The sequence below is a fragment of the Myotis myotis genome, unplaced genomic scaffold (genome assembly GCF_014108235.1).
Source record: "Myotis myotis isolate mMyoMyo1 unplaced genomic scaffold, mMyoMyo1.p scaffold_m19_p_20, whole genome shotgun sequence".
Classification (NCBI taxonomy): Eukaryota; Metazoa; Chordata; class Mammalia; order Chiroptera; family Vespertilionidae; genus Myotis; species Myotis myotis.
This window is the reverse complement of record NW_023416325.1, coordinates 15,245,037-15,272,421: the sequence shown is the minus strand read 5'-3', so window position 1 is coordinate 15,272,421 and position 27,385 is coordinate 15,245,037. Positions and strand designations below refer to the sequence as shown.

The window sequence follows — 27,385 nt, the reverse complement described above, 5'->3', positions numbered from 1 at the left end:
ACTTCCCACTGGGGATGTGCCCGCAACCAAGGTACATGCCCTTGATTGGAATCGAACCTGGGACCCTTCAGTCCACAGGCCGACGCTCTACCGGTCAGGGCTGAAATCTGTTTCTTAACAGATTTTGATTTATTACATATCCAAAAGATATAAATGTTAAACTTCATACATTTTTAGTCCATTTTAGTTTCCAAAATACAAAATATTTATTTATTTATTTATTTACTTATTTATAATCCTCACCTGAGGATATGTTTTTATTGATTTTTTTGAGAGAAACATCCATGTGAGAGAAACATTGACCGGCAGCTTCCCGTACATGTCCCGCCTGGGGATTGACCCTAAACCGAGTTATCTGCCCTGACCTGGACCCAAACCTGCCATCTTTCAATATACAGGACGACACTCCAACCAACTGAGCCACCCAACCAGGGCACAAAATACCTTTCATAACTTCTACTAATTTTGATGGAAAAGCAACCAATCTCAACATCCTGACACTTCCTGGCTGTCTGCTGGACCTGTTTGTGTCTCTTCCTGAATCACGTCACGTGAGAAGCACAGACTGCTTTTCTAAAGGAGAACATCTGGGTCACACTTGAGTCAGGAATAACATATTTACTACATTCTTACAATGTACTTTCTTACAATGCTGTTATAGGCAATAGCATTTGAGGTTGTCTGTCATCTAGTGTCCTATTTGTTCCTTTAGCTTTCTTTCATTTTTTTCCTTCTGCGGCTTTGTTAGTCTTGCCTCTGATTACACACCGACCAGTGTGTCTGCATCTGAAGCTAGGCAGGGTCTATCTCCTCCCACTCCTCAGATCACTTACATTGTTTCCCTCCGGCCTTCCAGAATTTCCCTTCGTATGAGCCTGCTGATGAACTCTTGGTTTGTCTGAAATTATCTTTATTTTGCCTTGACTCTTTAAATACTGTATATTTTCTCCAGGTTTGGAATTCTAGATTGCCAGTAATTTCGTTCAGCACATTTTGCTATTTTCTGGTCTCCACCGGTTGTTGTGAAGTCAGCAGTGACCTGTCACCCTTTAAAAGTAATGCCTTTTTGCCCTAGCTGATTTGGCTCAGTGGTTACAGCATCATCCCGCAGACTAAAGGGTTGTGGTTCAGTTTTGGTCAAGGGAACGTACCTCAGTTGCAGGCTCAATCCTGGCCCTGGTCAGGGTACCCTGTGCGGGAAGCAACCAATCAATGTGTCTCTCTTACATCGATGTTTCTCTCTGTCTCTCCCCTTGCCTTGCACTCTCTCTGAAGATCAATGGAAAAAATATCCTTGGGTGAAGATTAAAAAAAAAAAGTAGTGTCTTTTTTATTCCCCTCTGTTACTTTTAAGATTTTTCTCTTTGTTTTTGTTTTTCCATAGTCCAGTATACTATGTCTAGGGCTGATTTTTTTTTTATATAGTTTTCTTCTTTGTGATTTGTTGGGATTCTTGCATCTGTGTATTGCTCTCTTGTCAGTTTAAGAAAATTCTCAGCCACTAATTGCTTCGAATAATAGCCTTCTCATTCTCTTGTCTTCTGAAACTATGATAAAATGTATGTTTTGTCAGCTTTCTCAGTCTACTGTCTTCTTCAGCTTTCCTTTTTTCAAGACCCCCATGGATAAGGGGGGACTACTATAAGCATGGATGTTTTATGACCTCTCATACTTCCACTATGTGAAGTCTGGGTGGGTCTGTAATGTGAACGTCTGCTGGCTCTCACTCAGGTGCCTTGTTTTCTTGTGTACCTGGTTAACCTTTATTGCGTGCTGCTTTGAAAAATAAGTGTGTGGATCTCCCAACACATAAAATGAAGGTGCTGTCCTCTAGAAGGTTTACATTTATCTGCCTGGTGCTTAGGGGTTTCCCAGACCACCCCTGGGGTAGAGTTTGGGCTGACAATTCTGTTGCCAGTGTTTACGCTCTCTCCAGGGTGGGTATGTTTTCCTGATTCTGCTCAGCACCAAGGCAATGCTGCCTACAGGCTTCCCAGTGTTGGGGAGGGGAGGGCAGGTGCGTGCTGGTTAGCTCTTCCCTGTAGTAGTAGTCTTTCAGGGTCACAGCCTGATGTCCTAGGAGACTTCCCACTTCAGGTGGGCCCTGGATTTTTATTTTGCCTTTTGTGCTCTGTGAGCTCTCAAAACCTTGCTTGTTTTCACAGCTTAGTTTACTAAGAGAAAAGTGACCTTGATTCTCTCTTGCATTCTCTTAGATTTTGGCCTGCATATGTACCATTTTGTAGTTCTTTGATGCTTCTATGAGGATTTAAAAAAAATATTTATCCCAGCATTTTAAAATAAACTTTGAACTTTAGAATATTTTTAGACTTACGGAAATATTGAGCAGATCATACAGAAGGTTCCCATATACTCTAGACTCAGTTTTCTCTTTTATTAACATTTTACAGCTACGGTACCTTAGTCACATTTTTATACATCATTACAGGTCAATATTTATACATTATTACTTACCAAGCCCATAGTTTATTCAGATTTCTTTAATTTTTGCTTCTTTCTGTTCCAGGACCCCATCCAGTATAGTGTTACATCAGTCACTGCGTGTCCTTAGGCTCCTCTTGGCTGTGAGTTGCTGATTTTCCTTGTTTTTGATGACTCGTCGGTTGTTAAGGAATGTGTCAGGTATTTTGCAGAATGTCTTTTCAGATTTGTCAGATATTTGCCTTTGATTAAACTGTGGTTATATGCTTTGGGGGAGAGGAAGATCACAGGTAAGATGTCATTCTTTTCACTTCCGACTATGGGACGTGCTCTCTAGATGACCTCTCTTGGCTGAGGTAGTGCTGTCAGGTTTCTGCACTGTGGGTTACTTTCCCCGTCCACACTGCATGTACAGCTCACACTTAAGGAATAGGGAGTTATGTGTCCCTTGAGGGCAGAGGATTTATGTAGAACTCTTGTATGGGACATTTCTAGTCTCATTTATGTACACTATGGACTCACAGAAGTGTATTTTATACTTTGGATTATAGTCCAATGCCACTTTCTCAGATTGCTCCAACTTTGGCCATTAAGAGCTTTTTCATTTGGCTTCTGTGTCTCTTTGACATGACCCCATCAATGATTGTTTTGATTTTTGAGCGCTTCCTTACTCATTGGCACCAGTGTTCTGCAGGCACGTGCTGTTTTCTGCCCCAGCCCTAGAACCAGCCATTTCTCCAGGGAGGCTTGATTCCTTTTATTGGAGAATGGTGTTAGAAACCCGAAACTACTAGGGCCCTTTGCTCTCACCCTCAGTTGACAGTGCAAGGAATACAGGCAGTCCTCGGGTTACGTCGGACTTGATGAATGCCGTTTCGTGGTTATGTCGCCATCTCCCGTTTATTTATTAAAAAAAAAAGTTCTGTCATTTCGACGAATGTACATGTTTTTTATTATTTATTTACCACAAGGTCAGGAATTGTTATTCTTTTACAATTTTTTTACTGTTTCACTTCATTACTGCTGTGTATGTGCTCCATTTGAGTGACGTAGGTGCTTATGTAGGTGGGTTCCAACTTACGGCAAAAATCGAGTTACATCGCACCATAGGAACAGATTTCTGACGTAACCCGAGGACTGCCTGTACATATTTATATACATGTAACTAGAAATAGTCCTGTGTGGAATCATCTATATCAAGCTAAATATGAGTTCATCCTGGTGTCTCCAACTGTAACTCATTACTGCTTGGATCATTCTAGCCTTCTCCCCTTGCTTATTTGTAATTTCCCACTCTAACAGTGAGAAACCTGGTGCCCACCATCTGCCATCTGTATCACAGAGTTTTCAGTTATTCTCAGCAAGCACTGATTACTAGACACTTAACTTTCTCCTTTTTAAAGCGAATAATAGAATATTATACACTGATCTGCACTTGAGTCTTTTACTGGGCAGACAATATACACTAGACACCGGTTTACACAGATCTACCTTGTTTTTGAGGACTATATAATATTCAAGTGCTTGATCAGAGGTTATGGATGTTCAAAAATATCATTTTGTCAAATTGCCCTCCAGAGATTGGGCCAATTTATATTCTCACCATCAGCACAAGTACTTGTTTTCCTAATGCCAGCTGCAAAGGGGAGAGATCAATATCAAAGTTTGATCTTTGCCAATCATATGTGAAGGGAATATGCTCTTTGTCATGCACAACAAATCTCTTTTCCTAACTCTACAGAGGTACAGTCTATTCTGGAATTTTTACATTTCTATATGAAATTTTTACATTTTTATATAGTCTTCCAGGATTTTGTTCCATGCCTAGAAAGGCTTTTCTTCTTCCATGTTTTCTCCTGGTACTTTCACGCCTTGCTTTTTAAATCTCAGGCATACAAACAGGCACAATGAACACCTATAGACATAGCAACGAAGCATTACTGAGAGGTGAAGCCCTGACCACCTGCCCTCCTCCCACCTCCCTTCCTCCTGGAACTAACCACTATCCTATCACCTCCCCTATAGCTGGTGTCTTTGAAGTTGTTACTGATGGGTTTGCTACTAGTCCACTCGGAGCTGAGGAGTTTGCACTGGAAATGTAAATCCACCTGTGGCCGAGCTTAGCTGACAGATGTGCTAAGGCCAGATGAGCTATTACATGGCCCTCTTGTTTTGCGTATTTTGAAGTTGATACACGCCACACATGGTTTCACTGTGCAGGGAGATTTATCTCTGTTTATTCTTTTTCGTTGCTGCAGAGTGTGATTTCAATGTGCCTCAAATGTACTTTACCAACAGCAGCAAGAAAATGGTTATTTAGGTTGTTTCCAATACTTTTCTTCTATAAACATCTTGATAACAGTGTGAAAAATCCTCAGGTAGGAGTGGACCTGCTGCTGGGTTGTATATGAAGAGCAGCTGTAAATTCACCCAGTTGTTCTGCAATGTGAGGGCCCATTCTCCACACCTTAGGTAAGATGTCAGTTCCCCTTCTCCCCCGAATTAAACTTTCCTAAGAACCAGATGTTCCTTCTAATGGATCCGATATATGACAGTTGCTTTTTTGTTTACTCCTAGGCATTTTCCCTCGTCTGATGGCTATGACTCTCCAGAACAGTGCTAGGTAGTGGGCAGTGGTGGATGGTGAGTAATTCTGGTGTTTCAGTACTTCTGGCTTATTTTTCATGTTATAAAATGGGAGTTATAATCTGGATGTTAAATTTAATCAAATGGTTGTTCCATATCTGTAGAGTTGATAGGGCTTGTATTTATTAGCTTTGTAGAATCATCCAACTATTCTTACATTCCTGATTCCTTTTGCTTTTTTAAGTGACAAAAAAATCTTAGGAAATTTATAACATAGAGAAAAGCCCCATGCATATCCACCTCTGGCAGATAAGCACTAAATAACCACCAAATGAATGAATTTCAGGACTTCCTTCAGTCCTATTTTAGTTCTATTTTCTATATTAACAATAGGAAGGTAGAATCTGAACAGTGTTAGAATCATCTCTCCACTGCTACATAGTCTCTAAGCTGCCGACTTCTAAATTGTTAATTATCTCTGAAAATTCCACTGATGGGAGAGAGTAGAGCCAGGGCAGGAATATTTTATAAATCTTATCACACGAGCAGACCTTCTACCATTCTGCTCTCCAATAACTTACCCCCCTTCCTTTTATCCACACGAGGGCAAAACTGCTCAGGGCTGCAGGCCCTCAATGCACATCACCCGCCCCTCTCACAGAACAATCAGCACCACGCTGTGAACTTGTAGGATAGATTTATTTACCTGAAACCACGTCTGTGCAATGCCTGTTACCAGCACAGAAATAAACTGATCTCTATTTACAGTCTAAAGTCAAACATGCGTTGTGATAAATTGACATTTAGCATTTTATTAAGATAAATGCATCACGATATTTGTATTGCACCAACATCTGTCTACTGCTTCTGATTTCATTAAATAAGTTACACTTAATACAGCGCAAAAAAGCTGTTTGCACACTCAAAATTTAACAAGTTATGAACTGGAGGCCTACATTTTAACCATTCAACACCTGTAGTGTTCTCAATAAATTTATAAATAAGCAAAACTGTACAGGGCCAATTAAAAAGTAGCATGTTTCAATGACACTGTAGAGAAATCTGGCTACTTACAACTGAAGGCATGCATTACAACTGAATATTGAATATCGTACATTTATATAAGGTATGACATTTTGGACAGAGAAGCATGGAGACTTGGCTGATGGTGTCTAAGTTCTTGGATAAGGTTTCAGAACCCATTCTTCTTGTAACAAAGAAACAAATTTCCTGGAGAGGCTTTCTGATTCATTAAGCTAAATTGTACATTTGTAATTATTACTTTGATTTAAAAGCTAAAAATCTCACTGGTAATACACATTTCCTCTACATAACACGCAATGAGTTGGGGGCTTTTTTCCTACTTTTCTCCCCCTGCCTCCCAACTTCAATCATGCAGAGGGCTGGTAGATGTGTTGCTAAAAACGCACATGCACGCAACCGAACACCCTTACATTTCTGCAAAATGGCTTAGGAAGCGGTTACTCCAGCATTGCTGAAAAGGAAAGAAAGAGGAAATCAGCTTTATGAAACATGGGGAGGAAATGTTAGAATAACTACTTAAGACTAAGATTAATAGTGATAGATGAAAAGAGACTATTCAGCTTGATCTTTTTAAGATTTTAAGATCAGCGTTTCTGATAACTGTCCCTGAGTCACTGCCCACACAGGGTAGCATCTGGAAACACTGGCTTGGCAATGTAAATCCCTGGTGTCATCTGCCTACATAGCAAAGCTCCCTGGCTCACAGGAGAATCCCACCAGGCAGATGCTTAATCGCTTCAGGTGTAACAGGGGTGAGATGGGCAAGAGCAGGACAGTTTTCAGTTAGCAGTGCAGGGATATGAAGCAGAAGTGAGCAGTGTGGCACTCAGCGCCAAGCCTCTAGCTTCCTCCTCCCCATCCTTCCCCAGGGGCAGGCCCAGCTCTGCCCGTTCCCAGGACAAAATCCTGTACCTCAGCTGCTTATCACCATTCCCTTCCAAGAAAGAGGCCCGGTGGTTTTGACATAATTTGGTGGTTAAATTGAAAAGGCAATGGCCAACTTAGCTCGGTAGATGCAGCAGGCTCTGGGCTGTGGGTAGGCGCTTGGCAGACACTGCGCTATCGCTTGTGGCCTCATACTGCTGAGGGATGCCTACCACAGACATCCAGGGGGCAAAGGCCCCAGCTTGAGGGTGATGTGGTAGCAGCTGCTTGTGAGGGAGACTGGCAGTTGCCTTGCTTGTCTGTGAGCTCACGCTCTCCTGATAGTATTAATAATGAATGTATTATCTGTATTTTAAATGCAGAACGAGCTGCTGGAGTGGTGCCCCAGGGACGGGATTGTCATCTTCTGGGCAAAGCTGTATCCGAAAGGCCAGGTGAGCATGGAGTGCTAAAAAGCAGAACACTCTAATGGGATGGGCCACAGGCCCATAGGGAAAGTGTTTCAGGCAGGAGCTGCCTGGCAACACCTGCACGGTGGGGCTGAGGAGGATGCTGCCCCAACCAGTTACTGATGGCGGCAAAAGCACTGCCTTCCTGTTCGGTGAGGAGGGGACTGGGTGGCTGCCGCTCACTGCAGGATGGAAATCTGAGGCCATGGGTGTGCCCACAGAAAGACAATTGCTGAGGAGGCCTGCTGTGGAGCAGACACAGGGACTCAGCTGTCTGGGTTGAAGGAAGTGGGTGCCTAAACCACCTCCGTGGGCTGGATAGGCCTGAAGCTGAGAAACTACCAGGCAACACCAGCCCAGGGCCATCTGGGGCTGTGCATGTCTCCCATAGCAGCCCACAGCATTCAACTTATTTTGTAAAGGCCACTAAATCAAGGAACTGAGTCAGTGAAAGTTGACTGGTTAGTTTGGTTTCCATTGAATAACACACCACCGAACAAACTCAGACATCCTGTTTTGGTTTGTAGCCAAGACATACTCCTGGCATTTGATCCACTCGGCCCTTTTCTTTTTACCACTCATGATGCTAAAATGGGCAAAACTACCCCCTACATTATTTGCCAAGCAAACCAACCTCCCTTTTCTCTGAGAAAGGACTCTGCATTCAGTCAGTCTCCACCAAGCACTTGACCTCCTGACACTCAGACCTCTGGATTTGGCAGCAGCACCTCCTCATCCTGCCTGATACCTGCTAACTTTCCCCCCAAACGGCCAGCCCTTGTATCACATCTTCTGGTCCAGCAACCAGGGCCCAAACACCTTCACAAGAACACTCAGGGCCTCACAGGGAGGAAGCTGCCAACCCACCGAACACAAGGTGCTTCCTAGGCCTCCTTCACCCTGGCTGATAAGGCTGGTTGACTGCTGCCAAGCAGAGCCCTGCCCTAATGACTGTGCTTGAATGTACCCTGCAGAGAGAAGACAAGTCTCAGCTGCAAAGGATGTGGACCCAGAAGATGAAGAAAAGTGGTCTATTTAAGAGGAACCTACGGATACGTGAGTTCACTGATTCAGTTACTTGCTTTCACTAGCTTTTTAATGAACCAAACTTCTGGGATGAGTCCTTGCAGCTAACAAAGATCAAAAGAATCACGATTTTTTGTGAACCTTCTCTCAGCACTAGCAAAGGCACAGCTCCCTCACAAAGCCTCGGTCTCACCAAATCAGAATGGGCCTCTCTTCCTCCAGGCCCTCCCCAAACCAGTATCTGGCTATGCCACTATCTGAGGCCGCTGGCACGGGTAGCACACATATGCCCCCTGCTCTCAGGGACAGCCACAGAGCACAGCAGTGCCTGACACATGGGGCTTATTCACTAGTGTCACACAGCTAGCTCACTTGGTGGTAGTCATCTTCAGGTTAAAGCATCTGAATTCCAGGGAATACTCACGTTAGTTGATGGATGTTGGAAGGCATTGGAGGAAAACACCACAGTTAGGGCTGTTAATGACTTATACACTGTTGGTAAGACTGATCTGGAACATGCATCATAGTACGGTGGTGGTGGTTAGTGCCACATTCAAATAAAAATAGTTCTATACAATATGTTCATTTGGTCATGTGCTATTTACAGATTTTACAAAACACATACACGCACATATACATACACACATTTGCCCTTATGTTCTCTACACCAGGCCAGCAGAAACTTGCATAAAATGAATCACAGATGACAGTGCCTATACATTAAAAAATAAAATTCTTACAACTACCTATGCAGCAGAACAGGATCCTTCTTCCCCGTGAGTACAGTAAAACTAAAGGTCTGAGCTAAGAACTTAAGAGAAAGTTGATAGTTCAAGCTAGGCCACTTAAGAGTTAAAAACAAGGCAGTTATTTTTCTGTCCATTTAAAATGTTTTATTTTTTAAACTAGATTGTGAAGTGCCGCTGAAATAGGCAATGTTGGCAAAACAATGTCTGTTACAATAAAATACACTAGACATTTAAATAAATAACCTTAAAAACTATGTGAGGGGACACGAACCCAATCAAATCTGGAGCAATGTTTTCTGCACAAGCGAGAACAGGCATACCTCTTGTTAAGACTGACGTAAACAGAACCATCGAAAGAAATCCTACAGGAGAAGCAGCCGAGCAGTGTGGGATCAGGGCCAAGAGTGAGGAGGGGTGGAGGTGAACCAGGAGGTGAGGGGGTGGCAAACCAAAAATACTGACTGAGGTAGCAGTACTCTGCCCAGTGCAGAAAAACTGGCTTATGGATAAAAATTAGACTGTGATCTCAGATTGAATCCAGATGATCATGCAAAAGACACAATACATGCTATATCATTTTAGAAAAAACCACACACATTCATTTCCTAAAATCTGCTGCCAATTATTTGCTGACAATGTCTGCTGGCTCAACGTTTTGTTTTTTTTATACAAGGATGAGTATTAAACAGAACACTGTACATGCTTTGTCATCTACAAAAAAATATTTGCATAAAATAGTGTTAGTTCTCTGTACATGTCAATGGACACTTTAATTATGTGTATAAAAAAGGAAAATCTTGCCCCACTGGAGTCAGAAAAAGCAAAACAAAATCTAGAGTATGAAACCTCCTTCACCAGCCAATATGTTCATGTGAAAATTCAGCAGAAATAGACAGTTGCTTTAAACAATAAAAAAAATTAATTGATTAAGTTAAACATCTTCTTTATGTAAAACTGTCAGTCAAGACCAGAACATATCACTAAAGTTAGTGTCTGTGCTATACACCCAGATCACCAGGGGCATTGCGAACAGCACAAATGGCCAGGAAATCCCATCGGTGCATGCTGAGAATGAGCAGGGTTTGGTGGCAGGCTGCACACACTCTTTACCAGGTTCCAGGTAGTTGCGGGCCACAAACTTAAGTGTCTCGTCCATTAGAATCACAGGCAAGGACATTTTCAGCACCATCAGCCACTGGGTCAAATTCAGTGGTGTGATCTGGAAGATAAGCTGAAACACAGAAGCCTTGTCAAGCCCCCAGCCTTGCTGAAGAGGCAGCCAGTCCCCAGCCGGGGTCCCACCACTACTTACTGGCAAGGGTTCCACATAGAGGATTAGGAAGTGGAGTGACATGGACAGGCAGATGGAGCCCACGAGCCAGATGTTCTCCCAAGGGGGCATCCTCAGCAGGGACTGGTTTTCAGATAAGCTAGACAAGGAGAGAGGTAAACAGGCCCAGGTCACAAGTGACAGATGTTCAGAAATACGTTTCAATAAGTAGCAGCTAACTTGGCATTACCCACTGACCTAATTCTACTGACTACAGTTTCTACTGTAGCAAAGTTAAGGAAGAATGTCCAGATGTAGGACAAACTTCCAATTTTAAATCTAGGCTTTGGTCTCAAAGCTGCTCAATTGCCCTCAACACTTAGGCTATTTCTGAAATTTCCATTTTTGTCACTGGCTTAATTGGATGAGACCATTTGTTGCAATGCTAAAGGGGAAAAGCTCCTTCCTTCCCTGTGGACACTGGCATACAGGCGTCCTCCCCTGTCTCTTAAAGACACATGGCTAAGCCTCCCACTACCTCCTGGAGATGACGGCTCTTACGCGTTGGAAGCAGGTGCCGCTTGTTCTCCTTTCTTTTTGGGAAGGAAGAGCTTTCCTGTGATCCTCAATCAACGATGACACACATACACACAATCCCACAGCGCCCTGCTGTCAGAGCTTTCGCCCAGCTTGCTGAGAAGATTCACTGACCTGTTGAGGGCGTTACACATCTCTATGGTTACTAGAACAGAGAGTGCCATTGTCATCGGGTACGGGGATTCAAAGATTGCACAATCCACACCTTCAAAATCTGGGTTGTCCTCTTTACACTGTAGGAAATGACTCTGCAACAAAAGCCCAATGATCAGCCAAGTATATTTCCTAAGTCCATGCACCAATTCCTTAAGTCCAAAACACAGAGCCACACAAGACCTCACCCTATTTTCCAGAGAAGCTAGATCCTTCAGAATAATCTTTAATGCAACTGCAGATTGTTTGAGCCTTAAGATTATCTGACAGGCGCCCAAACCACAGAAAGCTTAACATTGTTTGGGCTTATAACACTCTCCACCTAAGGCACAGAAAGGAAGATGGCTACATACCAGCTGGTAGAAGGACACTCTTGGACCGCCGTCAGCAGCAACGAACCACCATGCAGCAGCACCCACAGTAGCAGCGCCAACATAACCTGGGAACAAATATCACGACAATGACACACACGGGGTTTGCAGCCTGCAGCATTCACTGTAGCTGCTGCCTCGTAAGCCATTCACCGGGACAGATGAAAGACAAGGTATGTCAACAATAACTGAAACACCTGTGCAAAAGCAGCTGGACCGAGGCTTCTGCAAGGAGACGGGTCTGTGGTACAGAAGAACCAGGCAGCCAGAGTTTGTGAGGAACTGGTTCTACTGGTTTGGTAGTAGGACCTTTACCATATAGCCATGCCCTTCTCTAGTCCACAGCCAATACACAGTAAGGCTGCAGTTATGTGTTCTACAAAAAAGGCTACACAGTGTAGTAGGACCAGATTACACCATCCATGACTTTTAGGCAAACTGATACCATCAGCTGTACACTAATTTATATTAATTTGCTCCATCAAAAGCCTGGCAGGATCGTTATGTGGAAAGGCTATTAGAGCACTCAGTGCATAACACTGAGTAAGGAACGGGGCAATACCTGAAAGCGATTCTGGGAACCACTCCCCTATTACTTTTTAATTCAGCAAAGTTTGTTACACAGAAGCAACAAGGGGTAGTGGAAAACACAGGGCCTTGAGAATAAGAGAATGTTCCACTGTGGTAGCATCCACAAAAGATATAAGCGCACCCACCCTTTTACCCACCTAGTACATCAGTGCAGCAAGGAGCTGGTGCCCAGAGATAAGGCAGCTAGCTATACATGTACTGATGCAGGTATTACCCAGCATAGGAAGAAATACAGGACAAAGTTCAGCACACAGGGCTGTGTAGCGTGCCATCACTTGAGAAAATAAAGACAAAATCTATTTGCCACAGCTCCTCTGGAAGGGCACCTGAGAAACTGTTACCACTAGAAGGGAAATGACTGACCAAGAGCCTGCCCACTTTATGGCAGGGTGTGCTTTTTGAATTTTAAGTCACCTTTCTATGGAGCCCTAGGGAAGTTGTTTCACCTCTTTGGGACTCCCTTTCCAAACCTATGAAATGGGGAAGAGAACCAGCACTTGGGTCAGGAGGATGAAGTCTAAAGAGGTGACATTTGGAGAAGAGTCTGACCTGTGGCCAAGCTCCATGCATTTACCAACCACTGCTGATGGGCACACAGGTTGGTCCCTTTTCTCAATGAGGGAAAAGGGTCTTCATTCTTCTTATCTTAGTGATGTAAGGCCTGAGTCGTCCCTGTATCCCTTTGTCCATAGGTTAAATCTGAAAACCTCACAAGGATGAAGACGCTAAAACAGGGATTAACTTTACTGTAAATTGAGTAGCAAAATGTGCTTTTAAGGGATGAATTTACAAAATTTTGGCTCACAAACATTTTGTTTATAAATCAACAATGTAAAACTACTCACAGCCAATAGCCAGGTAACGGAAAAAGAGCCACCCACTGATCAGTGGTTCCTTTGGGTTCCGGGGTGGTTTATTCATGATGTCCAGATCAGGAGGGTTGAACCCCAATGCAGTGGCAGGCAGGCCGTCTGTCACCAGATTGACCCAGAGGAGCTGGACAGGAATCAAAGCCTCAGGAAATCCAAGGGCTGCTGTCAGGAAGATACTGTTTCCACCCAAGGAAAAAAGAAAGATCCCAAATTATTTTTGGTCACTACTCAAATAGTATCACCATGCCCTACTCCTCCATAAAAATTAATGGACAGCAACAATAACTTTTTTGGGGGCAATCATAAAACATTTATTATACCCAATTTCAAATTACAGTTAACTTTTAGAAGGCCAAGAATTTTAGGTTATTTTATGTAGTTAATTTAAACCCATTTCTATGTGAAGGGCGGCCAGACAGGCCCCGCTTCCTTCATCTTGACAGGACCTCCCTCCCACCACATGCTCAGAGACCAAGGCTGCTGCCATAGGAAGAACAAATCTGGAAAACCAGCTACAATTTTAGATAAAGGAACACAAGTGATTTGTCTTATGGACCTACCAGACAACTTCCCCCACGTTTGATGAGATGAGGTAGCGGATGAACTGCTTCATGTTGTTGTAAATTGCCCGCCCCTCCTCCACAGCTGCCACGATGGTGGAGAAGTTGTCATCGGCCAGGATCATCTCGGAGGCAGTTTTAGCCACTGCGGTGCCAGAGCCCATGGCAATGCCGATCTCGGCTTTCTTCAGAGCAGGAGCATCATTCACACCATCTCCAGTCTGAAAGGGAATCCGACATCACTAAGTACTTCCCCTGTGACTGAAGACACTTATTCAGAAGGTACTGTTAGGTCGTAAACTATTCTAGAATCTTCCCTGCATGCAACACATAGCATGCCAACTACTGGTCAACAGAATCCTAGAGAGCCCAGATCATGACAAAAACCAAGGAATTCCAAGTCTGGGAATTATTACTAAAAATTTAATGGTCAAAATTTGTACATGTCCAAAAATACTCACCATAGCTGTAATCTCATCAAGAGACTGAAGGAATTCTACGATTTTAGACTTGTGGGAAGGCTCAACTCGAGCGAAACAGCGGGCATTCAAGCAGGCATCTCTCTGTTCTGACAGACTGAGCTCGTCAAACTCCCGACCTGTAAAAGCCTTTAACGTCACATCCTCGTCCTGCGTAAAGATGCCAATGCGACGACAGATGGCCACAGCGGTGCCCTTGTTGTCCCCTGTGATCATGATGACCCGGATGCCTGCCTGCCGGCACAGCTTCACAGAAGAGGCCACTTCAATTCTTGGAGGGTCCAGCATGCCCACACAGCCAACGAAAGTCAAATTGGTCTGCACAAAAGAATCACCTTATCTTGAAACAGGAAGATCTGTTTTTTCCCCTAGTGAGAAACAGGGCTCCTTATACATTACAGAGCAAAGGTTTCTTCTGCATTTTCTTATGCTAACGCCTGTACCTTTGACTCTTATCTAAGATTAATATTCACACTCTAGAGATATAAATCCAATGAAGAATAGTATTAATTCCAATTAATAGGAAACGATTAAATACATCGCTACATTCTTATCAAACCATTCCTTAACTTTCACAACAATATTCTGAAACAAGGGGAAAAACATTCTGCAGAATCAGCATTGCGATTTTGGCTACTTTAGTATCAAAGCTTGTTCCTTTCATTCAATGTACCAGAAAGTAGGAGTCCTCAACCTGGATATTTTGACCTTTCGCTAACTAATGAATGTTTTTATTAAAAAGGCATGCTCTCCCTCCAAGGAGCATGCCCTTGCCCCTCTCCTTCCCAAGTAAAAAAACATTCCCAATTTTTTTAATATCTTAATTTACATGTGAGTTGCGAAATAGGTTTTACAAGTTTGTTATCAAGTCTTGATAATTCTACTTTGTAAGTAAAAGACTTGTATTAAATTGTTAACTATATATGTTTGAAGCAGCAACCTAAATTATAATAGTGATGTATTTGGCCGGCAGAAAAATAACCACACCTCTTACTTGGCAAGACTCATTTGACCTTTTACCAAAGGAGTGCTGTTTAAACACAATGAATGTGCAGGGTGTGGGTGAAGAAACTTTTCATTAGCTAACCTCATATTTAATAAAGTTGGCAGAGTCCTCAAGCTTCATTTCTTCTCTTCTCAGTGGGTTGTCATGAGTGGCCAGAGCCAGGCATCGCAGTGTGTCGCTGCCACTACCCCAATCCCGAATGACAGACATGATCTTCTGCTTAACTCCAGGGGTCATAGGTACTTTTGTACTTCCAACTCGAATGTGGGTGCACCTGTCAATGACACCTTCAGGAGCACCCTGGAAATACGTTACAGATTTAGGTCAACAATTTTATTTACTGGCTCATCTGGGATCCTAATCCTAGCAAGAACATCTCAATTGCAATCTGCTGTACTTGCCTTCACAAACATTTTGCTCATTGACGTCCGGCTTGGCTTGTTTGGTGTACAATAAACCGACATTGATTTTCTATCGCGTGAAAACTCTAGAGTAAATTCTTTTTTCATCAACTGTTTAATGACCTATGAAGAAAACATATATAAAATACTATTGGATAATGATTTCTGTAAATTTTTCACTTGTTCAACAAATATTCATTCAGCACCCATTATGTGACAGGCACTGGGGACAGATAGAAAATTGATGTTTTTCTCTCGCCCCCTTCTCTAAAATCAATTAAATAAAATTTAAAAAGTAAAAAATAATTAGTTTGCATCTTTCTTTTCTTGTCATATCCAGGTCAGGTTTTGGTATCAAATGAGATGAGAAGCGTTTCCTTATACTTTTTCTCAAAGTTAGTATTTCTTAAGTGTCTGACAGAATTTGGGCTGGAGAATTTGGGAGGGTTTATTTTGAATTATATTTAACAGGTTCAGGATTATTTCATTTTTCTTGTGCCAGTTTTAGACAGTTGTGTTCATTCACAGCACTGTGGAAAAAGGCAGACCTTATGGGCACAGATGGTTGCATGTGGAAATTATCTATTGATTATACTTTTATTTTCTTCAGTCAGACCATTTTACCTGAAAGTGAATATGGGAAAGAAGATATTGCAAGTTTGAGGATGTAAGAGAGATAATTACTTGCCTACAATAAGAGAGTAAATATGTGGTATAAGCGATGGGCAGCATGAATAATATACCAAGTTCTAACACTGACCGAGTTGCAGGCATTTGCTCGTTCTACTTTAGAAAGACCCTTCAATTCAGTATCAAATACATTCATCTTCTCTACCAGGCAAGTGAGAGCAGTCTCTGTAGCTTCTCCAACTTTTTCATACGCACCCTTTGCCTGTATTGGTAAAAGACATAGAAAGTACAAAAAGGGAAAGTAGTAAACAATTTGTCTTTAATACAATGGGATTTAATACAATGGAAATTTTTCCACATGAGGACAACCTGTCCTCCACTACATCATTATTCTGTGGGCCACTTTCATCCTACTCGGGAGCACATGTTCCAGATAATTAAAAATATAATTCAAAGCAAAGGTGTGCATCTTATCTTATTCTATTAATTAGGTTTTTCATTTCCCTGAACGATAAGAAGCCACTAGTTACAGTATTAACTCATATAAAGTTTTCAAATAGTATTTGTAATTCCATGTCATTACTTTTCTACAGAGTTTATATTCTGTTTCCAATGGCTTGCCTTTTAGAAACCAAAGGATTTATCTATTTAGAATTCAAAAGAAAGGAAAAAAGGTTTTCTGATATAGTTATCAAAACAACCCTTTAAACCTCAGCTTGTCCTCAGGATAGAACACTACCATCTTAAAAAGCGAGATCAACACCCTATACGTTCAGGAAAACATTTTCTAGCCTCGGTTTTATTCATTTATAGCACCAAACTATTAACAGATGAGAACATCATGTACACAAAAACTCTTGGTTAAGTAACTGCAATGCTCAGTCACAGGACATATGAAAGGCTCTCAGCTTTCTTTGGCTCAGTCATGCTGACTCTGATAGAGATAGAATCTTGAATGGAAAGGGAAATAAAATCAGGAACCCTTACTTTCGAAAGGGAGGAAGGAAGGCTGGATTTTCATCCACCCACCCCACCCTTGACTAGGAACAGTCAGGTCTAGTTTCTCATTTCTGAGGAGCCTTACCTCATTGTAATCCAAAGCAGAGTCATTACAAAGGGCACAAATTGTTGCCAGTTCTACAAGACCATCATATTGATGACATTTCACTGGTTTATCATCTTTATACCTGTCAAAAGAAAAAACACTCCTAGAGCACAGTGTAGTTATCTCTGTTGACCTTTATTTTCTTAGTTCATGAAATTCCTCCACCATTGGTACCAATAAAGAACAAACAAACCCCACTTAAAAATTTAGGCTTCAAATGGGAGCTCAATAAGATAAAATAAATAGGTCATTGGCTTCTAACTTGTGTTTTCTCTTTCAAAGTGTACAAAAATTGCCCTAGCCGGGTAGCTCAGTTGGTTAGAGCATCGTCCCGATATACCAAGGCTGTGGGTTCAATCCCTAGTCAGGGCAAATAACAAGAAGCAACCAATGAGTGTGTAAAATCAATGTGTTTTTTTCTCTCTTTCTCTGAAATAAAAATAACAAAAACTGGGCAAAGATATTTTTTTAAGTGTACAAAAATGTTCTACTCTAATAACTGATGCCACGAGCCACATTCAAAAAGTGTCAACTTTTCTAGACATACTGCAAGTCTATAAAAGTACCAAACTGGCATAAAGTATCCTTTAACTGATAGGAGGGTTTACTCACACTTCTCCAATAGGTGCATATGTTGATCCACTTATGGTAAATTCATTCAGGGAACAAGTATCACCTTCAACTTTGTCCAGAATGAACATCTATAGAAAGAAAAAAAGCACTAAGTATTTAAAAGGTACAAAAAATCTTTAAGAAAGCAATTTTAATGAAACTAACTGAACATCAGAAGTATTGTCCCTTATTCCAACTAGAGACCGTTTAAGATGGCCTCCCTCACCCATCTAACAATCTGAGAAACAGCATACTGAGGTGCTGAATAAAAAAATAGTAAGCAGCAGTGACACCAAAGACACCCCACATGAAACCTGAGTTACAAGGACCATGGGTCAGCAGGGCTCTAGAACGCTCAGAATTCCAAATGGCTGGCTGAGAAGGTGTGTATTAGGTAATCTTGCCTTAGAGCTAAGAACAAAAGCTTGTGAAGAAAACACATTTCAGAGTTGCATCAACATTCCCTGAGTAAAGTAAGACAAATTGTTTCTCTGCTTCTTTCCACTTATTTTTATTATGGTAATAGCTCATTTTCCATGAAGCTGCATAACTATATGTGTACAGTAAGGAGCCTGCAGAGCTGAATGAACTTATGTTACCAAGACAATACAGACAGAAGCATGCTTAGGAAGAATTCTTAATCGTATAGATTAGTAAGGTGACAAAGGCTAGTTTCTTTTTCCTGAAAATGTTTTACTGCTTTTTAGAAACAGGGGAAGGGAGAAGGGGAGAGAAAGAAAAACATTGAACATCAATTGGCTGCTGCCTACATGGCCCCTCACCAGGGATAGAGCCTGAAACCTGGGCATGTGCCAACAGGGAATCGAACCAGCAACCTTTAGGTTCATGGACAACGCCCAACCAACTGAGCCACACCAGCCAGGGCCAAAAGCTAGTTTCTTAAAGTTGAGGTTTTAAAAATTTGCTTTCAGAAGCCCAGTTTGGAAGACTAAGATTCAGATATGTTTTCATTGCAGACTTAAACTGTACAACCTCTAAAAAAAAAGGGGGTGAGCGGGGACAAAAACACACAAAGTGATACTTCAACTATATCATGCCAAAATATCTCTGAAATATGAACAAGAATATGATCAAACCAGTTCCAATAAGGAACTGTAAACTCACTGAAAAGAGAATCATGTCATGCTTTTTATGTATGTATGTTAATCCTCACATGCGGATATTTTTCCCTATTGATTTTTAGAGTGCAAAGGAGGGAGGGAGGGAGGGGAGAAACATCAATGTGAGACACAGTGATTGGTTGCCTCCCACCCTGACAGGGCCAGGGATCCAGTCTGCAACCCAGGTATGTGCCCTTGACTGCGAATTGAACCCATGACGTGTTGATTTAAAAAAAAATTTTTTTTGCCTTACAAGATTTGCTTGTTATGTAGCACATTCAAATTTCAAAAAACTTCATTTCAAAAATATATTAAGAATTAAATCAACCTTGGAACTGAACTAAAACCATGAGTAAAACATACAAATCAAAAGAATATAATTAGAGTTAAATCTGTGAGGACTCCTGATAAAAGGCTTTAGTTCAAACACATATCAGCATTTCAAATGAGGAAGATTCATTTCCAAGGTCACATGCAGCAAGGTCAAAAATTTTTTTAAGCAGATAAACACCTAAAAAAGGCTCTTTCCGAAGATGTTTGACATTTTATAGAATAGGAAACAAAAGACCAAACTGGCTAAAGGATGTGCTCAAGGTTACACAATTATTGAGTGGAAGAGAGAGGATCAGTCTTTCCTATAAGACTCATCAGTATTAAAAGTTGTGTGACCCTCAGACATGTCACAGCTTCTCAGAGCCTTAGTTTTCTTTTTTTAAAATATATTTTTATTCTTTCCAGAGAGGAAGGGAGAGGGATAGAAACATCAATGATGAGAGAGAATCATTGATTGGCTGCCTCCTGCATGCCCCCCACTGGGGATCAAGCCCACAACCTGGGCATGTGCCCTTGACCAGAATTGAAGATCAGTTTGCAGGCCAACGCTCTATCCACTGAGCTAACTCGGCTAGGGCAGTTTTCTAACCTCTTGAACGAATTCCCATGATTCAAATCAAGTCACAAGTGAAAAATACAGTAAATGCACTAAGCAACAGCAAAGCATGTTGGCAGTACTATTATTAAACACTGCCATTTCTTTAACGATACTGTTTATAAAAAGTGAAACTCTGGGTCTATACCAGTCCAAAATGGTCTAAGACATTCAGAATTCTGCTGCCATTAACTCAATCTAAATGCCCTTTGGTATTTTAGATTTTAAGCAAGTAAACCGTTTAGGAACTGCATGATGAAAGAATTCCTAAGTCAAGGGTAGTTATGCAATCCACTGCAAGAAACCTCCTTATAGAATACTGATTAGCGCCAGTTTTTTGTGCTGAGGTAGAACAGAACAAAGAGGCAGGCTGTTTCTTTAATAGAAGAAAACATTTTAAATCAAATCACTTAAGGGAAAATAAAAGCACCAAAAAAAATTTGTTATGGACTCTATTTTATACTTAGTTTGAAATCTGATTTGCTGCCAAAACTTTAAAACCAAAAAAATTTAAAAGTTACAACTGCACACTGCTTACTTTTATGGATAGAAAGGTCTATTATGAGGAATCTAAAGCTTTCAGGCTCAGTTTAAAGTTTGCTGGGGGGAATACTAAACAGGTACATGAAATTTCTCTCCCCCAAATAATCAGCGTTTAGCCAACTTGCTTTTGGCCTATTTGTCCAAACTTTTCTGGTTCCAAGGAATGAGAACTTAGGTAGCTCAAACTCTGCATCTACTAGGGAAACCCCAAACTAGGACATCTCAATCTGTTTTAAACACCTGCCCATTCATTCTAAATCTGGGTTTGGACTTCAGAAAGAGTTGTGGATATCTTTCTAAAAATCATCATCAATTTAAATTTGGAGCGGGCTCGATGCCCAGTAGGGGGCATGCAGGAGGCAGCCGGACCATGACTCTCTCTCATCATGGATGTTTCTCTCGCTCTCTCTCCCTCTCTGAAATCAATAAAAATATTAAAAAAAATAAATAAATTTGGCAAGATAAAGATTCAGAGGGTTTAACTGTATTAAAACAAAAACAATTTCCAATACTAACGAAACATTTTTCAAAACCTGGACATAAGACCAAGAGGATGACCACATGTCCTTCCTTTCAGTGTCACTCAGAGGCATTACCTAACGGGCCCACTCAAAGATTCCTTGTTCTAGAAAAATTAACAGTGTTTCACTAAGCTATATATTAATTAAGGCCTCATATTATGTAAAGTTGTAGATTTGTGGCCTGTAGGAAATATAACCTAGTAGTTTTATTGCCCCATAGAATATTAACCAGTTTTTATAATCCAACATAGCAATTCTATTCTATTTTATTTTTATTTTTATTTATTTTTTAAATATATTTTATTGATTTTTTACAGAGAGGAAGGGAGAGAGATAGAGAGTTAGAAACATCGATGAGAGAGAAACATCGATCAGCTGCCTCCTGCACATCTCCTACTGGGGATGTGCCCGCAACCCAGGTACATGCCCTTGACCGGAATCGAACCTGGGACCTTTCAGTCCGCAGGCCGACGCTCTATCCACTGAGCCAAACCGGTTTCGGCCGCAATTCTATTCTAATCTTGAGCACTTCCTCAAATGCTCTTGGTAAATCGTTTGGCCATCTTACTGATTCCTTCATTAATTTAACGAGACAGAATCTTTGACATGTGTCCACTAAATATTTGTCTTTTGGAAAATTATACTTTCACTTCTACAAAATTGTTTTTTTGTTTTGTTTTGTTTTTTTTCAGGTGATCATCATAGCCAGGTTCTTTTTTTACAAAATTATTTACATAAAATTTATGAGGACTGAATTATATGAAAGTATTTCATTCAGCCATATCATTATATTTCTTTAGTTCTTATTTTCCTAAGAGCAGGTTTGAACAATTTTTTTACCTAAGTGATGGTGAGACAACCTAAAAAATGAAGGATAAAAGAGAACAAAGACAATGAAAGGCAGTTATTTACTTCTTAAGAATAAAACCTGTCTCATTCAATGTGTGATGGAAATATCAATTAGAATTTTAAGTAGTTAGCCCTAACAGGCTTGGCTCAGTGGATAGAGCATCAGCCTGTGGACTGAAGGTCCCGGGTTTGATTCCGGCCAAGGGCACGTGCCTGGGTTGCGGCTCGATCCCCAGTGGGGGTGTGTGCAGGAGGCAGCCAATCAATGATTCTCATCATTGATGTTTCTCTCTCTCCTTCTCTCTTCCTCTCTAAAATCAATAAATATATATATTTTTAAAAGAATTTTAAGTAGGTAGGTAACTAGCTACTTTATAGAATGCTCTTCTTTGAAGCTTATCTGTTAACATACATATACTTAAGGACAGAGGAGCAGGGAAATAAATTGACATTTAGACTGCCTATAGTTATTTCTTTAATACAAGTACATCAGCCATACAGATATATCCTTTATTTCATGAAATAGTTTTAGAAATTAAATGATTAATTTCCTCTGAAGTATTAGAAATCACCTTGGGCTCACATAACCCAATCTGTTTAAAGCACATAAAAAGGTATCAAGTTATAAAGATTTGATGGCACGGGGGACATATTCTTAGGATGAATAAACAATAACAGGAAAGGTTCTTAAATTACTGCCACTTACCCTGCAGACTGACATCTGGTTTGTTGTAAGTGTACCAGTCTTGTCTGAGCAGATCACAGAAGTACAGCCAAGGGTTTCCACGGAAGGGAGGCTTCGAACAATGGCATTTTTCTTTGCCATTCTGCGAGTTCCGAGGGCCAGGCAGGTGGTGATGACAGCAGGCAAGCCTTCAGGAATGGCTGCTACAGCCAGGGCCACCGCAATTTTAAAGTAGTAAATAGCACCTCTGATCCAGGAGCCTCCGTGAACTGGGTCATTGAAGTGCCCAATGTTTATCATCCAAACTGCGATGCAAATAAGGGAGATGACTTTGGAAAGCTGTTCCCCAAACTCATCTAGTTTTTGCTGGAGTGGTGTTCTCTCCTGTTCCGTTGCCACCATTTCATCCCGGATCTTGCCAATTTCAGTGAAAACTCCAGTTGCCACCACCACTCCCATGGCTTTGCCAGCAGCAATGTTTGTACCCTAGGACAGAAACAGAGGAGAATTGGGTTACAATATTAACAACATTCCCAACTTAAATGCTGACTAGTAAACTCAGATTTGTGTGGATCTTGACTAGAGAACCAGCCATCCAACTTTGGTAATGAGCAGTAACTCATGCAGGCAGCGTGATACATTTCTCCCTGATGCTCATTTCATGTGGTACCTTCTCCCCAGAGCAGCTCTACACGGACCCACCTGGATCTCTATTCACAACACTGAACCTGGCTTGCAGACTAGCTCTGGACTGGAGCAGGGCTCTAACCACTCTGAGTTCTCAATTATTTCAAACTCCATATAGTTCTAAACCCTTAGCATTCTCCACCTCTGGCTCCAACTCAACCACCCCTACGTTCACCACCAATTATAAGGGCAACCATTACCATGCCTACCTTGAAAACTTCCACTCCACACTGGCATTCCAAAATCAGTGAACTCAAGTATGAGAGCTGTCTCCCCACCCCACTAAATTCCTAGTGTTGGAATGATACAGCTCCATTATTTTCATTGTAACTTGAGAGTACTTTACTTACTTTGGGTGTTTAAGCTCCCATACGAACACACAAAAGCCCACCACTTGAAATAGTATTTCAAATTCCACACAAACTCTATAAATTTCCCAACTTTTTATTTTGGAAAAAAATATATATTTTTTTCTTTTTAAGAAAGAGTGAAGGGCGGGGCAGACAGAAAGAGAGAAACATCAATGTGAGAGAGACACAGCGATTGGCTGCTTCCCTTACATCCCGACCAGGGCTGGGGATAGAGCCTACAACCAAGGTACATGCCCCTAACTGGAATTGAACCCAGGGCCCTTCAGTCCGAGGGCCAATGCTCTATCCACTAAGCCAACCTGACTAGGGCTATTTTGAAAATATTTAGCAGAAAAACTGAACTAATACAATGAACAGCCATTTGACTTTTCACCCAGACTCACTCATTATTAATGGTTGCCACATTTGTTTCTCTCTAAACACACACCTTTTTATTGTGAATTCATACAGATACCATCATATCATCTTTAAAAACATCCTTTTTATTGTCTTTTCCAAATAAATCTACTTTTCTACTAGGTTTAAAGATAGAGAGTATAAAGATATCTGACCTGATCTTTTAATTTTAATTCTCAAAAACTTGCCAGTTTAGTTCTGGCTGGTGTGGCTCAGTTGGTGAGTGTCATCCCGTGCACCGAAGGGTGGCAGGTTCAATTCCTGGTCTGGGCACATAACCAGGTTGTGGGTTCAATTCCTGGTCAGGGCGCATATGGGAAGTAACCAATAGATAGATGTCTCTCTCCCTCCCTTACTCTCTCTCTAGAATAAATAAAAAACATATTCTCAGGTGAGAATTGAAAAAAGTCTTGCCAATTAAAACAAGACACATATAGGTCACATATCCCACCATTACATAGTCTTGATTTTATTCTGACAGCTAAGATTGACCACAGACTGTGATTATGCTTTGGAATAATAGCCAACAATTTCTAAACTATGACCACTGAAGTAGGCAGTGGGAAAAAAATAACATCAGCAGACTTAAAACTCTGAGAATGTCTTAAAAATAAACAAACAAACAAAAAAGACCCAAAGAAACGAATGAAAAAATTGATAAAGTACTTACAGAAAAGAGCATGTTCTTCTTATCTTGGTTGACAGCCCGTGGGTCAGGGACGGGGTCAGTGTGCTTGATGACAGAGACAGATTCACCTAAGCATGTGCAGACACAGAGGGATGGTTAGATCTGTACAATCCACGCCTGGAACCTGGGAACCCTCACCCACTCCTGACATTGCCTCTCTCAAGAAAAGGGATAAAAGGCCCAATTCATTCAAATGAGGTAAACTAGTAAAATTTAGTAATAGAAATTAATTTCAGAGCAATGTCAGGATTAAAATATATATCATTTCAAAATAAAGGAAGTGAATTTTGAAGTAAAATCCCAGCCAATGACCTTTATTTTCTGGAGTAACTATATACACACACTCCAATACCTTTTTTTTTTTAAAGGTGAAAGTATATTTACTTTTAGTGGATTGAACAAACTGTGCATACATTATGAATAATGAGGATCATCCACTGGGAAACCTATTGTTGTTCAGTAATGTCAGAAAAGGGAAAACACTTTTTTAGAAATATTTGCATGTACTAAACCAGAGTGTTGTATTTCAATAAAATAAAGCTGAAAAATAGCAATCAGCAGTTGCAATAAAAAAGCACATGGTAGCCCTCGGCAGTGTGCTCAGTGGTTAGAATGTCAGCCCACACACCAAAGGGTCGTGGGTTCAATTCCCAGTAGGGGACACGTACTTGGATTGTAGGTTCAAACCCCAATGGGGTTGGGGCATGTGCAGGAGGCAACCAGTAGATGTGTCTCTCTCCCCATCCCGCCCTCCTTTCCACTCTCTCTAAAAATCAATGGGAAAAATATCCTGGGGTGAGGATTAAAAAAAAAAAGCACAAATGTCTTGCTGAATTTGGTTTCAGCTTTACTTAATAGTACTTACAAAATATATAATCAGGTTCCATTTAAGTGAAATATATCTCCAATTGTTCATTCAAATGTCAGGTATTAAACTTCATATCAATATTTGATTAAAAAAAAAAAATCTGATTCCTCAACCTAGCCTAAAACTATAGTGTAAGTATTCAACAAAAAATTACATTCAAGAAAGTATGATGTTTTAAAATGGTAATTATTTCTGTAGGCACACCATGAGAACTTCATAGATACAACCTAATTTCCCAACATTTTATGGCTTAATCAGCTTCTAGCTTGTTGCTGCTAATAGAAGTTTTAGTAGTTCAGCTATTCATAAAGAAACAAAAAGTACAGAACCCAGGTTACTTACATCACCACCTCTATGACATCAGTTGCTTTTCAAAACTGATCATCAGATAAAACTTGATAATCTTTGGATTTTATATTTATTCTCTATTTAATTCAGGTTAGCATTGTGTTTAAGTTAATCTTCTAACCACCTCACTTCCGGTTAATATGCCCTCCACCCTCCTCTGTGCCTTTAGCAAACAAAAATGGGAAAATGTTCAAAACAATCCCAAATCTAAGTGTGCAAACTAGGCTGTAAAACATTCACTATTTTGGGGGTGCTAACTTCTGTTAATTATTTGATTATTGTAAAGTATGTTAGATGCTAGATTAGCATTCATAGAATGAAAAAAAAATTATAGTTCTAGAGCCCTTTTTATCAGCCTGGAAAAAGAAGACTAAATAAATAATTGAGCCCTAGCTAATTTGGCTCAATGGATAAAGCGTCGGCCTTCGGACCAAAGGGTCTTGGGTTCAATTACAATCAAGGGCATGTACCTTGGTTGCAGGCTCCTCCCTGGCCTGGGTTGAGGCCCATGCAGGAGGCAACCAATCGATGTGTTTCTTACATCGATGTTTCTCTCTCTTTCCTTCTCTCCCCAACTCTCCCTAAAAATCAATGGAAAAAATATCCTCAGGTGAGGATTAACAACAAAAAAATAAAAGTAATTGAACCACTTTCCACAAAACAGACAACACTTCTACTGTAAGATTAACCTCTTTTAATGAGATAATTTGTAACCTTTTAAAAACAATAAAAACATTATGGTGATTTTTGGTGAAAACTAATTTTTTTATAAAATTTAAAGATAGAGGCCTTATAAGATGAAAGCCAAGTTAGTTGTTTTGTTTTGTTTTTTAAATCATACCTTTAAGCCCCATATACTGGCAACAAGTCTAACAGATAAAGCTTTAAGAAATAAATAGCTTAATGAGAATTAAGATAGGATATCATAAAGGAAGAGTGGGGCAAGAGTTGACGCTATTAGCATGGTATCCAAGAGAAGCATCAGAAATTCAATGGCCTTCTAATACATGACACTTACCTGTGAGAATTGACTGATCAACTCTTAAAGTAGTAGATTTGATGGAAGTTAACCTTATATCAGCAGGAACTTTGTCACCAACTAATTGGGGAGAAAAAAAGCAGCTAAAATAAACAATCTTTGCAATCATGTTACATAGAGATAAATGTCTCTAAACGCAAATTTTTAAAGGAAATAGCCTGTATACAACACAAATATATAAAAATCTGTTAAAATAAGCAAGATAGTTTACTTATCCTGGGGTAAATAAAAACATTTACTGATAAATATAAGATCTGAATTACACAAGAAGAAAAGAATAAACAGTGCCCAGAACTGTGTTCAAAATACTGGACTGCACATCAGTACCAAAGCAACTGAACAATAAAAATAAATGCACAACAGCTTTCCCTGAGTTTCTGAAAGGTAACTAAGGTAGTTTTGGAGGTCTTACACTAGGACAGTAAAAAAATTAGAATAAGTAAGTACAGTAGCCTCTAGACCTGCATATGGTACTTTAAAGTCCAATATTCATTTTCCAGATTTATCCCACAC

At 40.6% G+C, this 27,385-nt stretch overlaps 2 protein-coding genes across 21 annotated transcripts in view; one reads left to right on the top strand and one right to left on the bottom strand.

The window, feature by feature from the left end:
• Positions 1-27,385, top strand: part of ANAPC7 (anaphase promoting complex subunit 7) — a 71,882-nt gene that overhangs the window by 34,948 nt on the left and 9,549 nt on the right. For 4 of the 19 annotated variants that reach the window (XR_004974773.1, XR_004974792.1, XR_004974790.1 and 1 more), the window contains 4 exons: positions 2,528-2,585; positions 4,701-4,914; positions 5,020-5,085; positions 7,320-9,011. The gene's annotated coding sequence lies outside the window, so the exon portion shown is untranslated. Of the gene's footprint in view, positions 1-2,527; positions 2,644-4,700; positions 5,086-7,319; positions 9,012-11,528; positions 11,746-16,091; positions 16,149-27,385 lie in introns of those variants that run through there. The other 15 variants (XR_004974783.1, XR_004974782.1, XR_004974779.1 and 12 more) reach the window with 12 other exon arrangements.
• Positions 5,709-27,385, bottom strand: part of ATP2A2 (ATPase sarcoplasmic/endoplasmic reticulum Ca2+ transporting 2) — a 57,577-nt gene continuing 35,900 nt past the window's right edge. The window contains exons 6-21 of one of the 2 annotated variants that reach the window (XR_004974772.1): positions 26,852-26,932; positions 24,600-24,685; positions 22,497-22,961; positions 17,829-17,917; positions 17,196-17,298; positions 16,242-16,373; positions 15,482-15,604; positions 15,162-15,380; positions 14,057-14,392; positions 13,596-13,816; positions 13,009-13,211; positions 11,555-11,640; positions 11,163-11,296; positions 10,494-10,611; positions 8,857-10,412; positions 5,709-6,523 (exon numbers count right to left, since the gene is read on the bottom strand). Coding sequence is in view for 1 of the 2 variants with exons in the window: in XM_036353458.1 (XP_036209351.1) it covers positions 6,510-6,523; positions 10,292-10,412; positions 10,494-10,611; positions 11,163-11,296; positions 11,555-11,640; positions 13,009-13,211; positions 13,596-13,816; positions 14,057-14,392; positions 15,162-15,380; positions 15,482-15,604; positions 16,242-16,373; positions 17,196-17,298; positions 17,829-17,917; positions 22,497-22,961; positions 24,600-24,685; positions 26,852-26,932 (2,531 nt within the window). In the remaining variant the exon portion in view is untranslated. The remainder of the gene's footprint in view (positions 6,524-8,856; positions 10,413-10,493; positions 10,612-11,162; positions 11,297-11,554; positions 11,641-13,008; positions 13,212-13,595; positions 13,817-14,056; positions 14,393-15,161; positions 15,381-15,481; positions 15,605-16,241; positions 16,374-17,195; positions 17,299-17,828; positions 17,918-22,496; positions 22,962-24,599; positions 24,686-26,851; positions 26,933-27,385) is intronic. The other variant, XM_036353458.1, reaches the window with a different exon arrangement.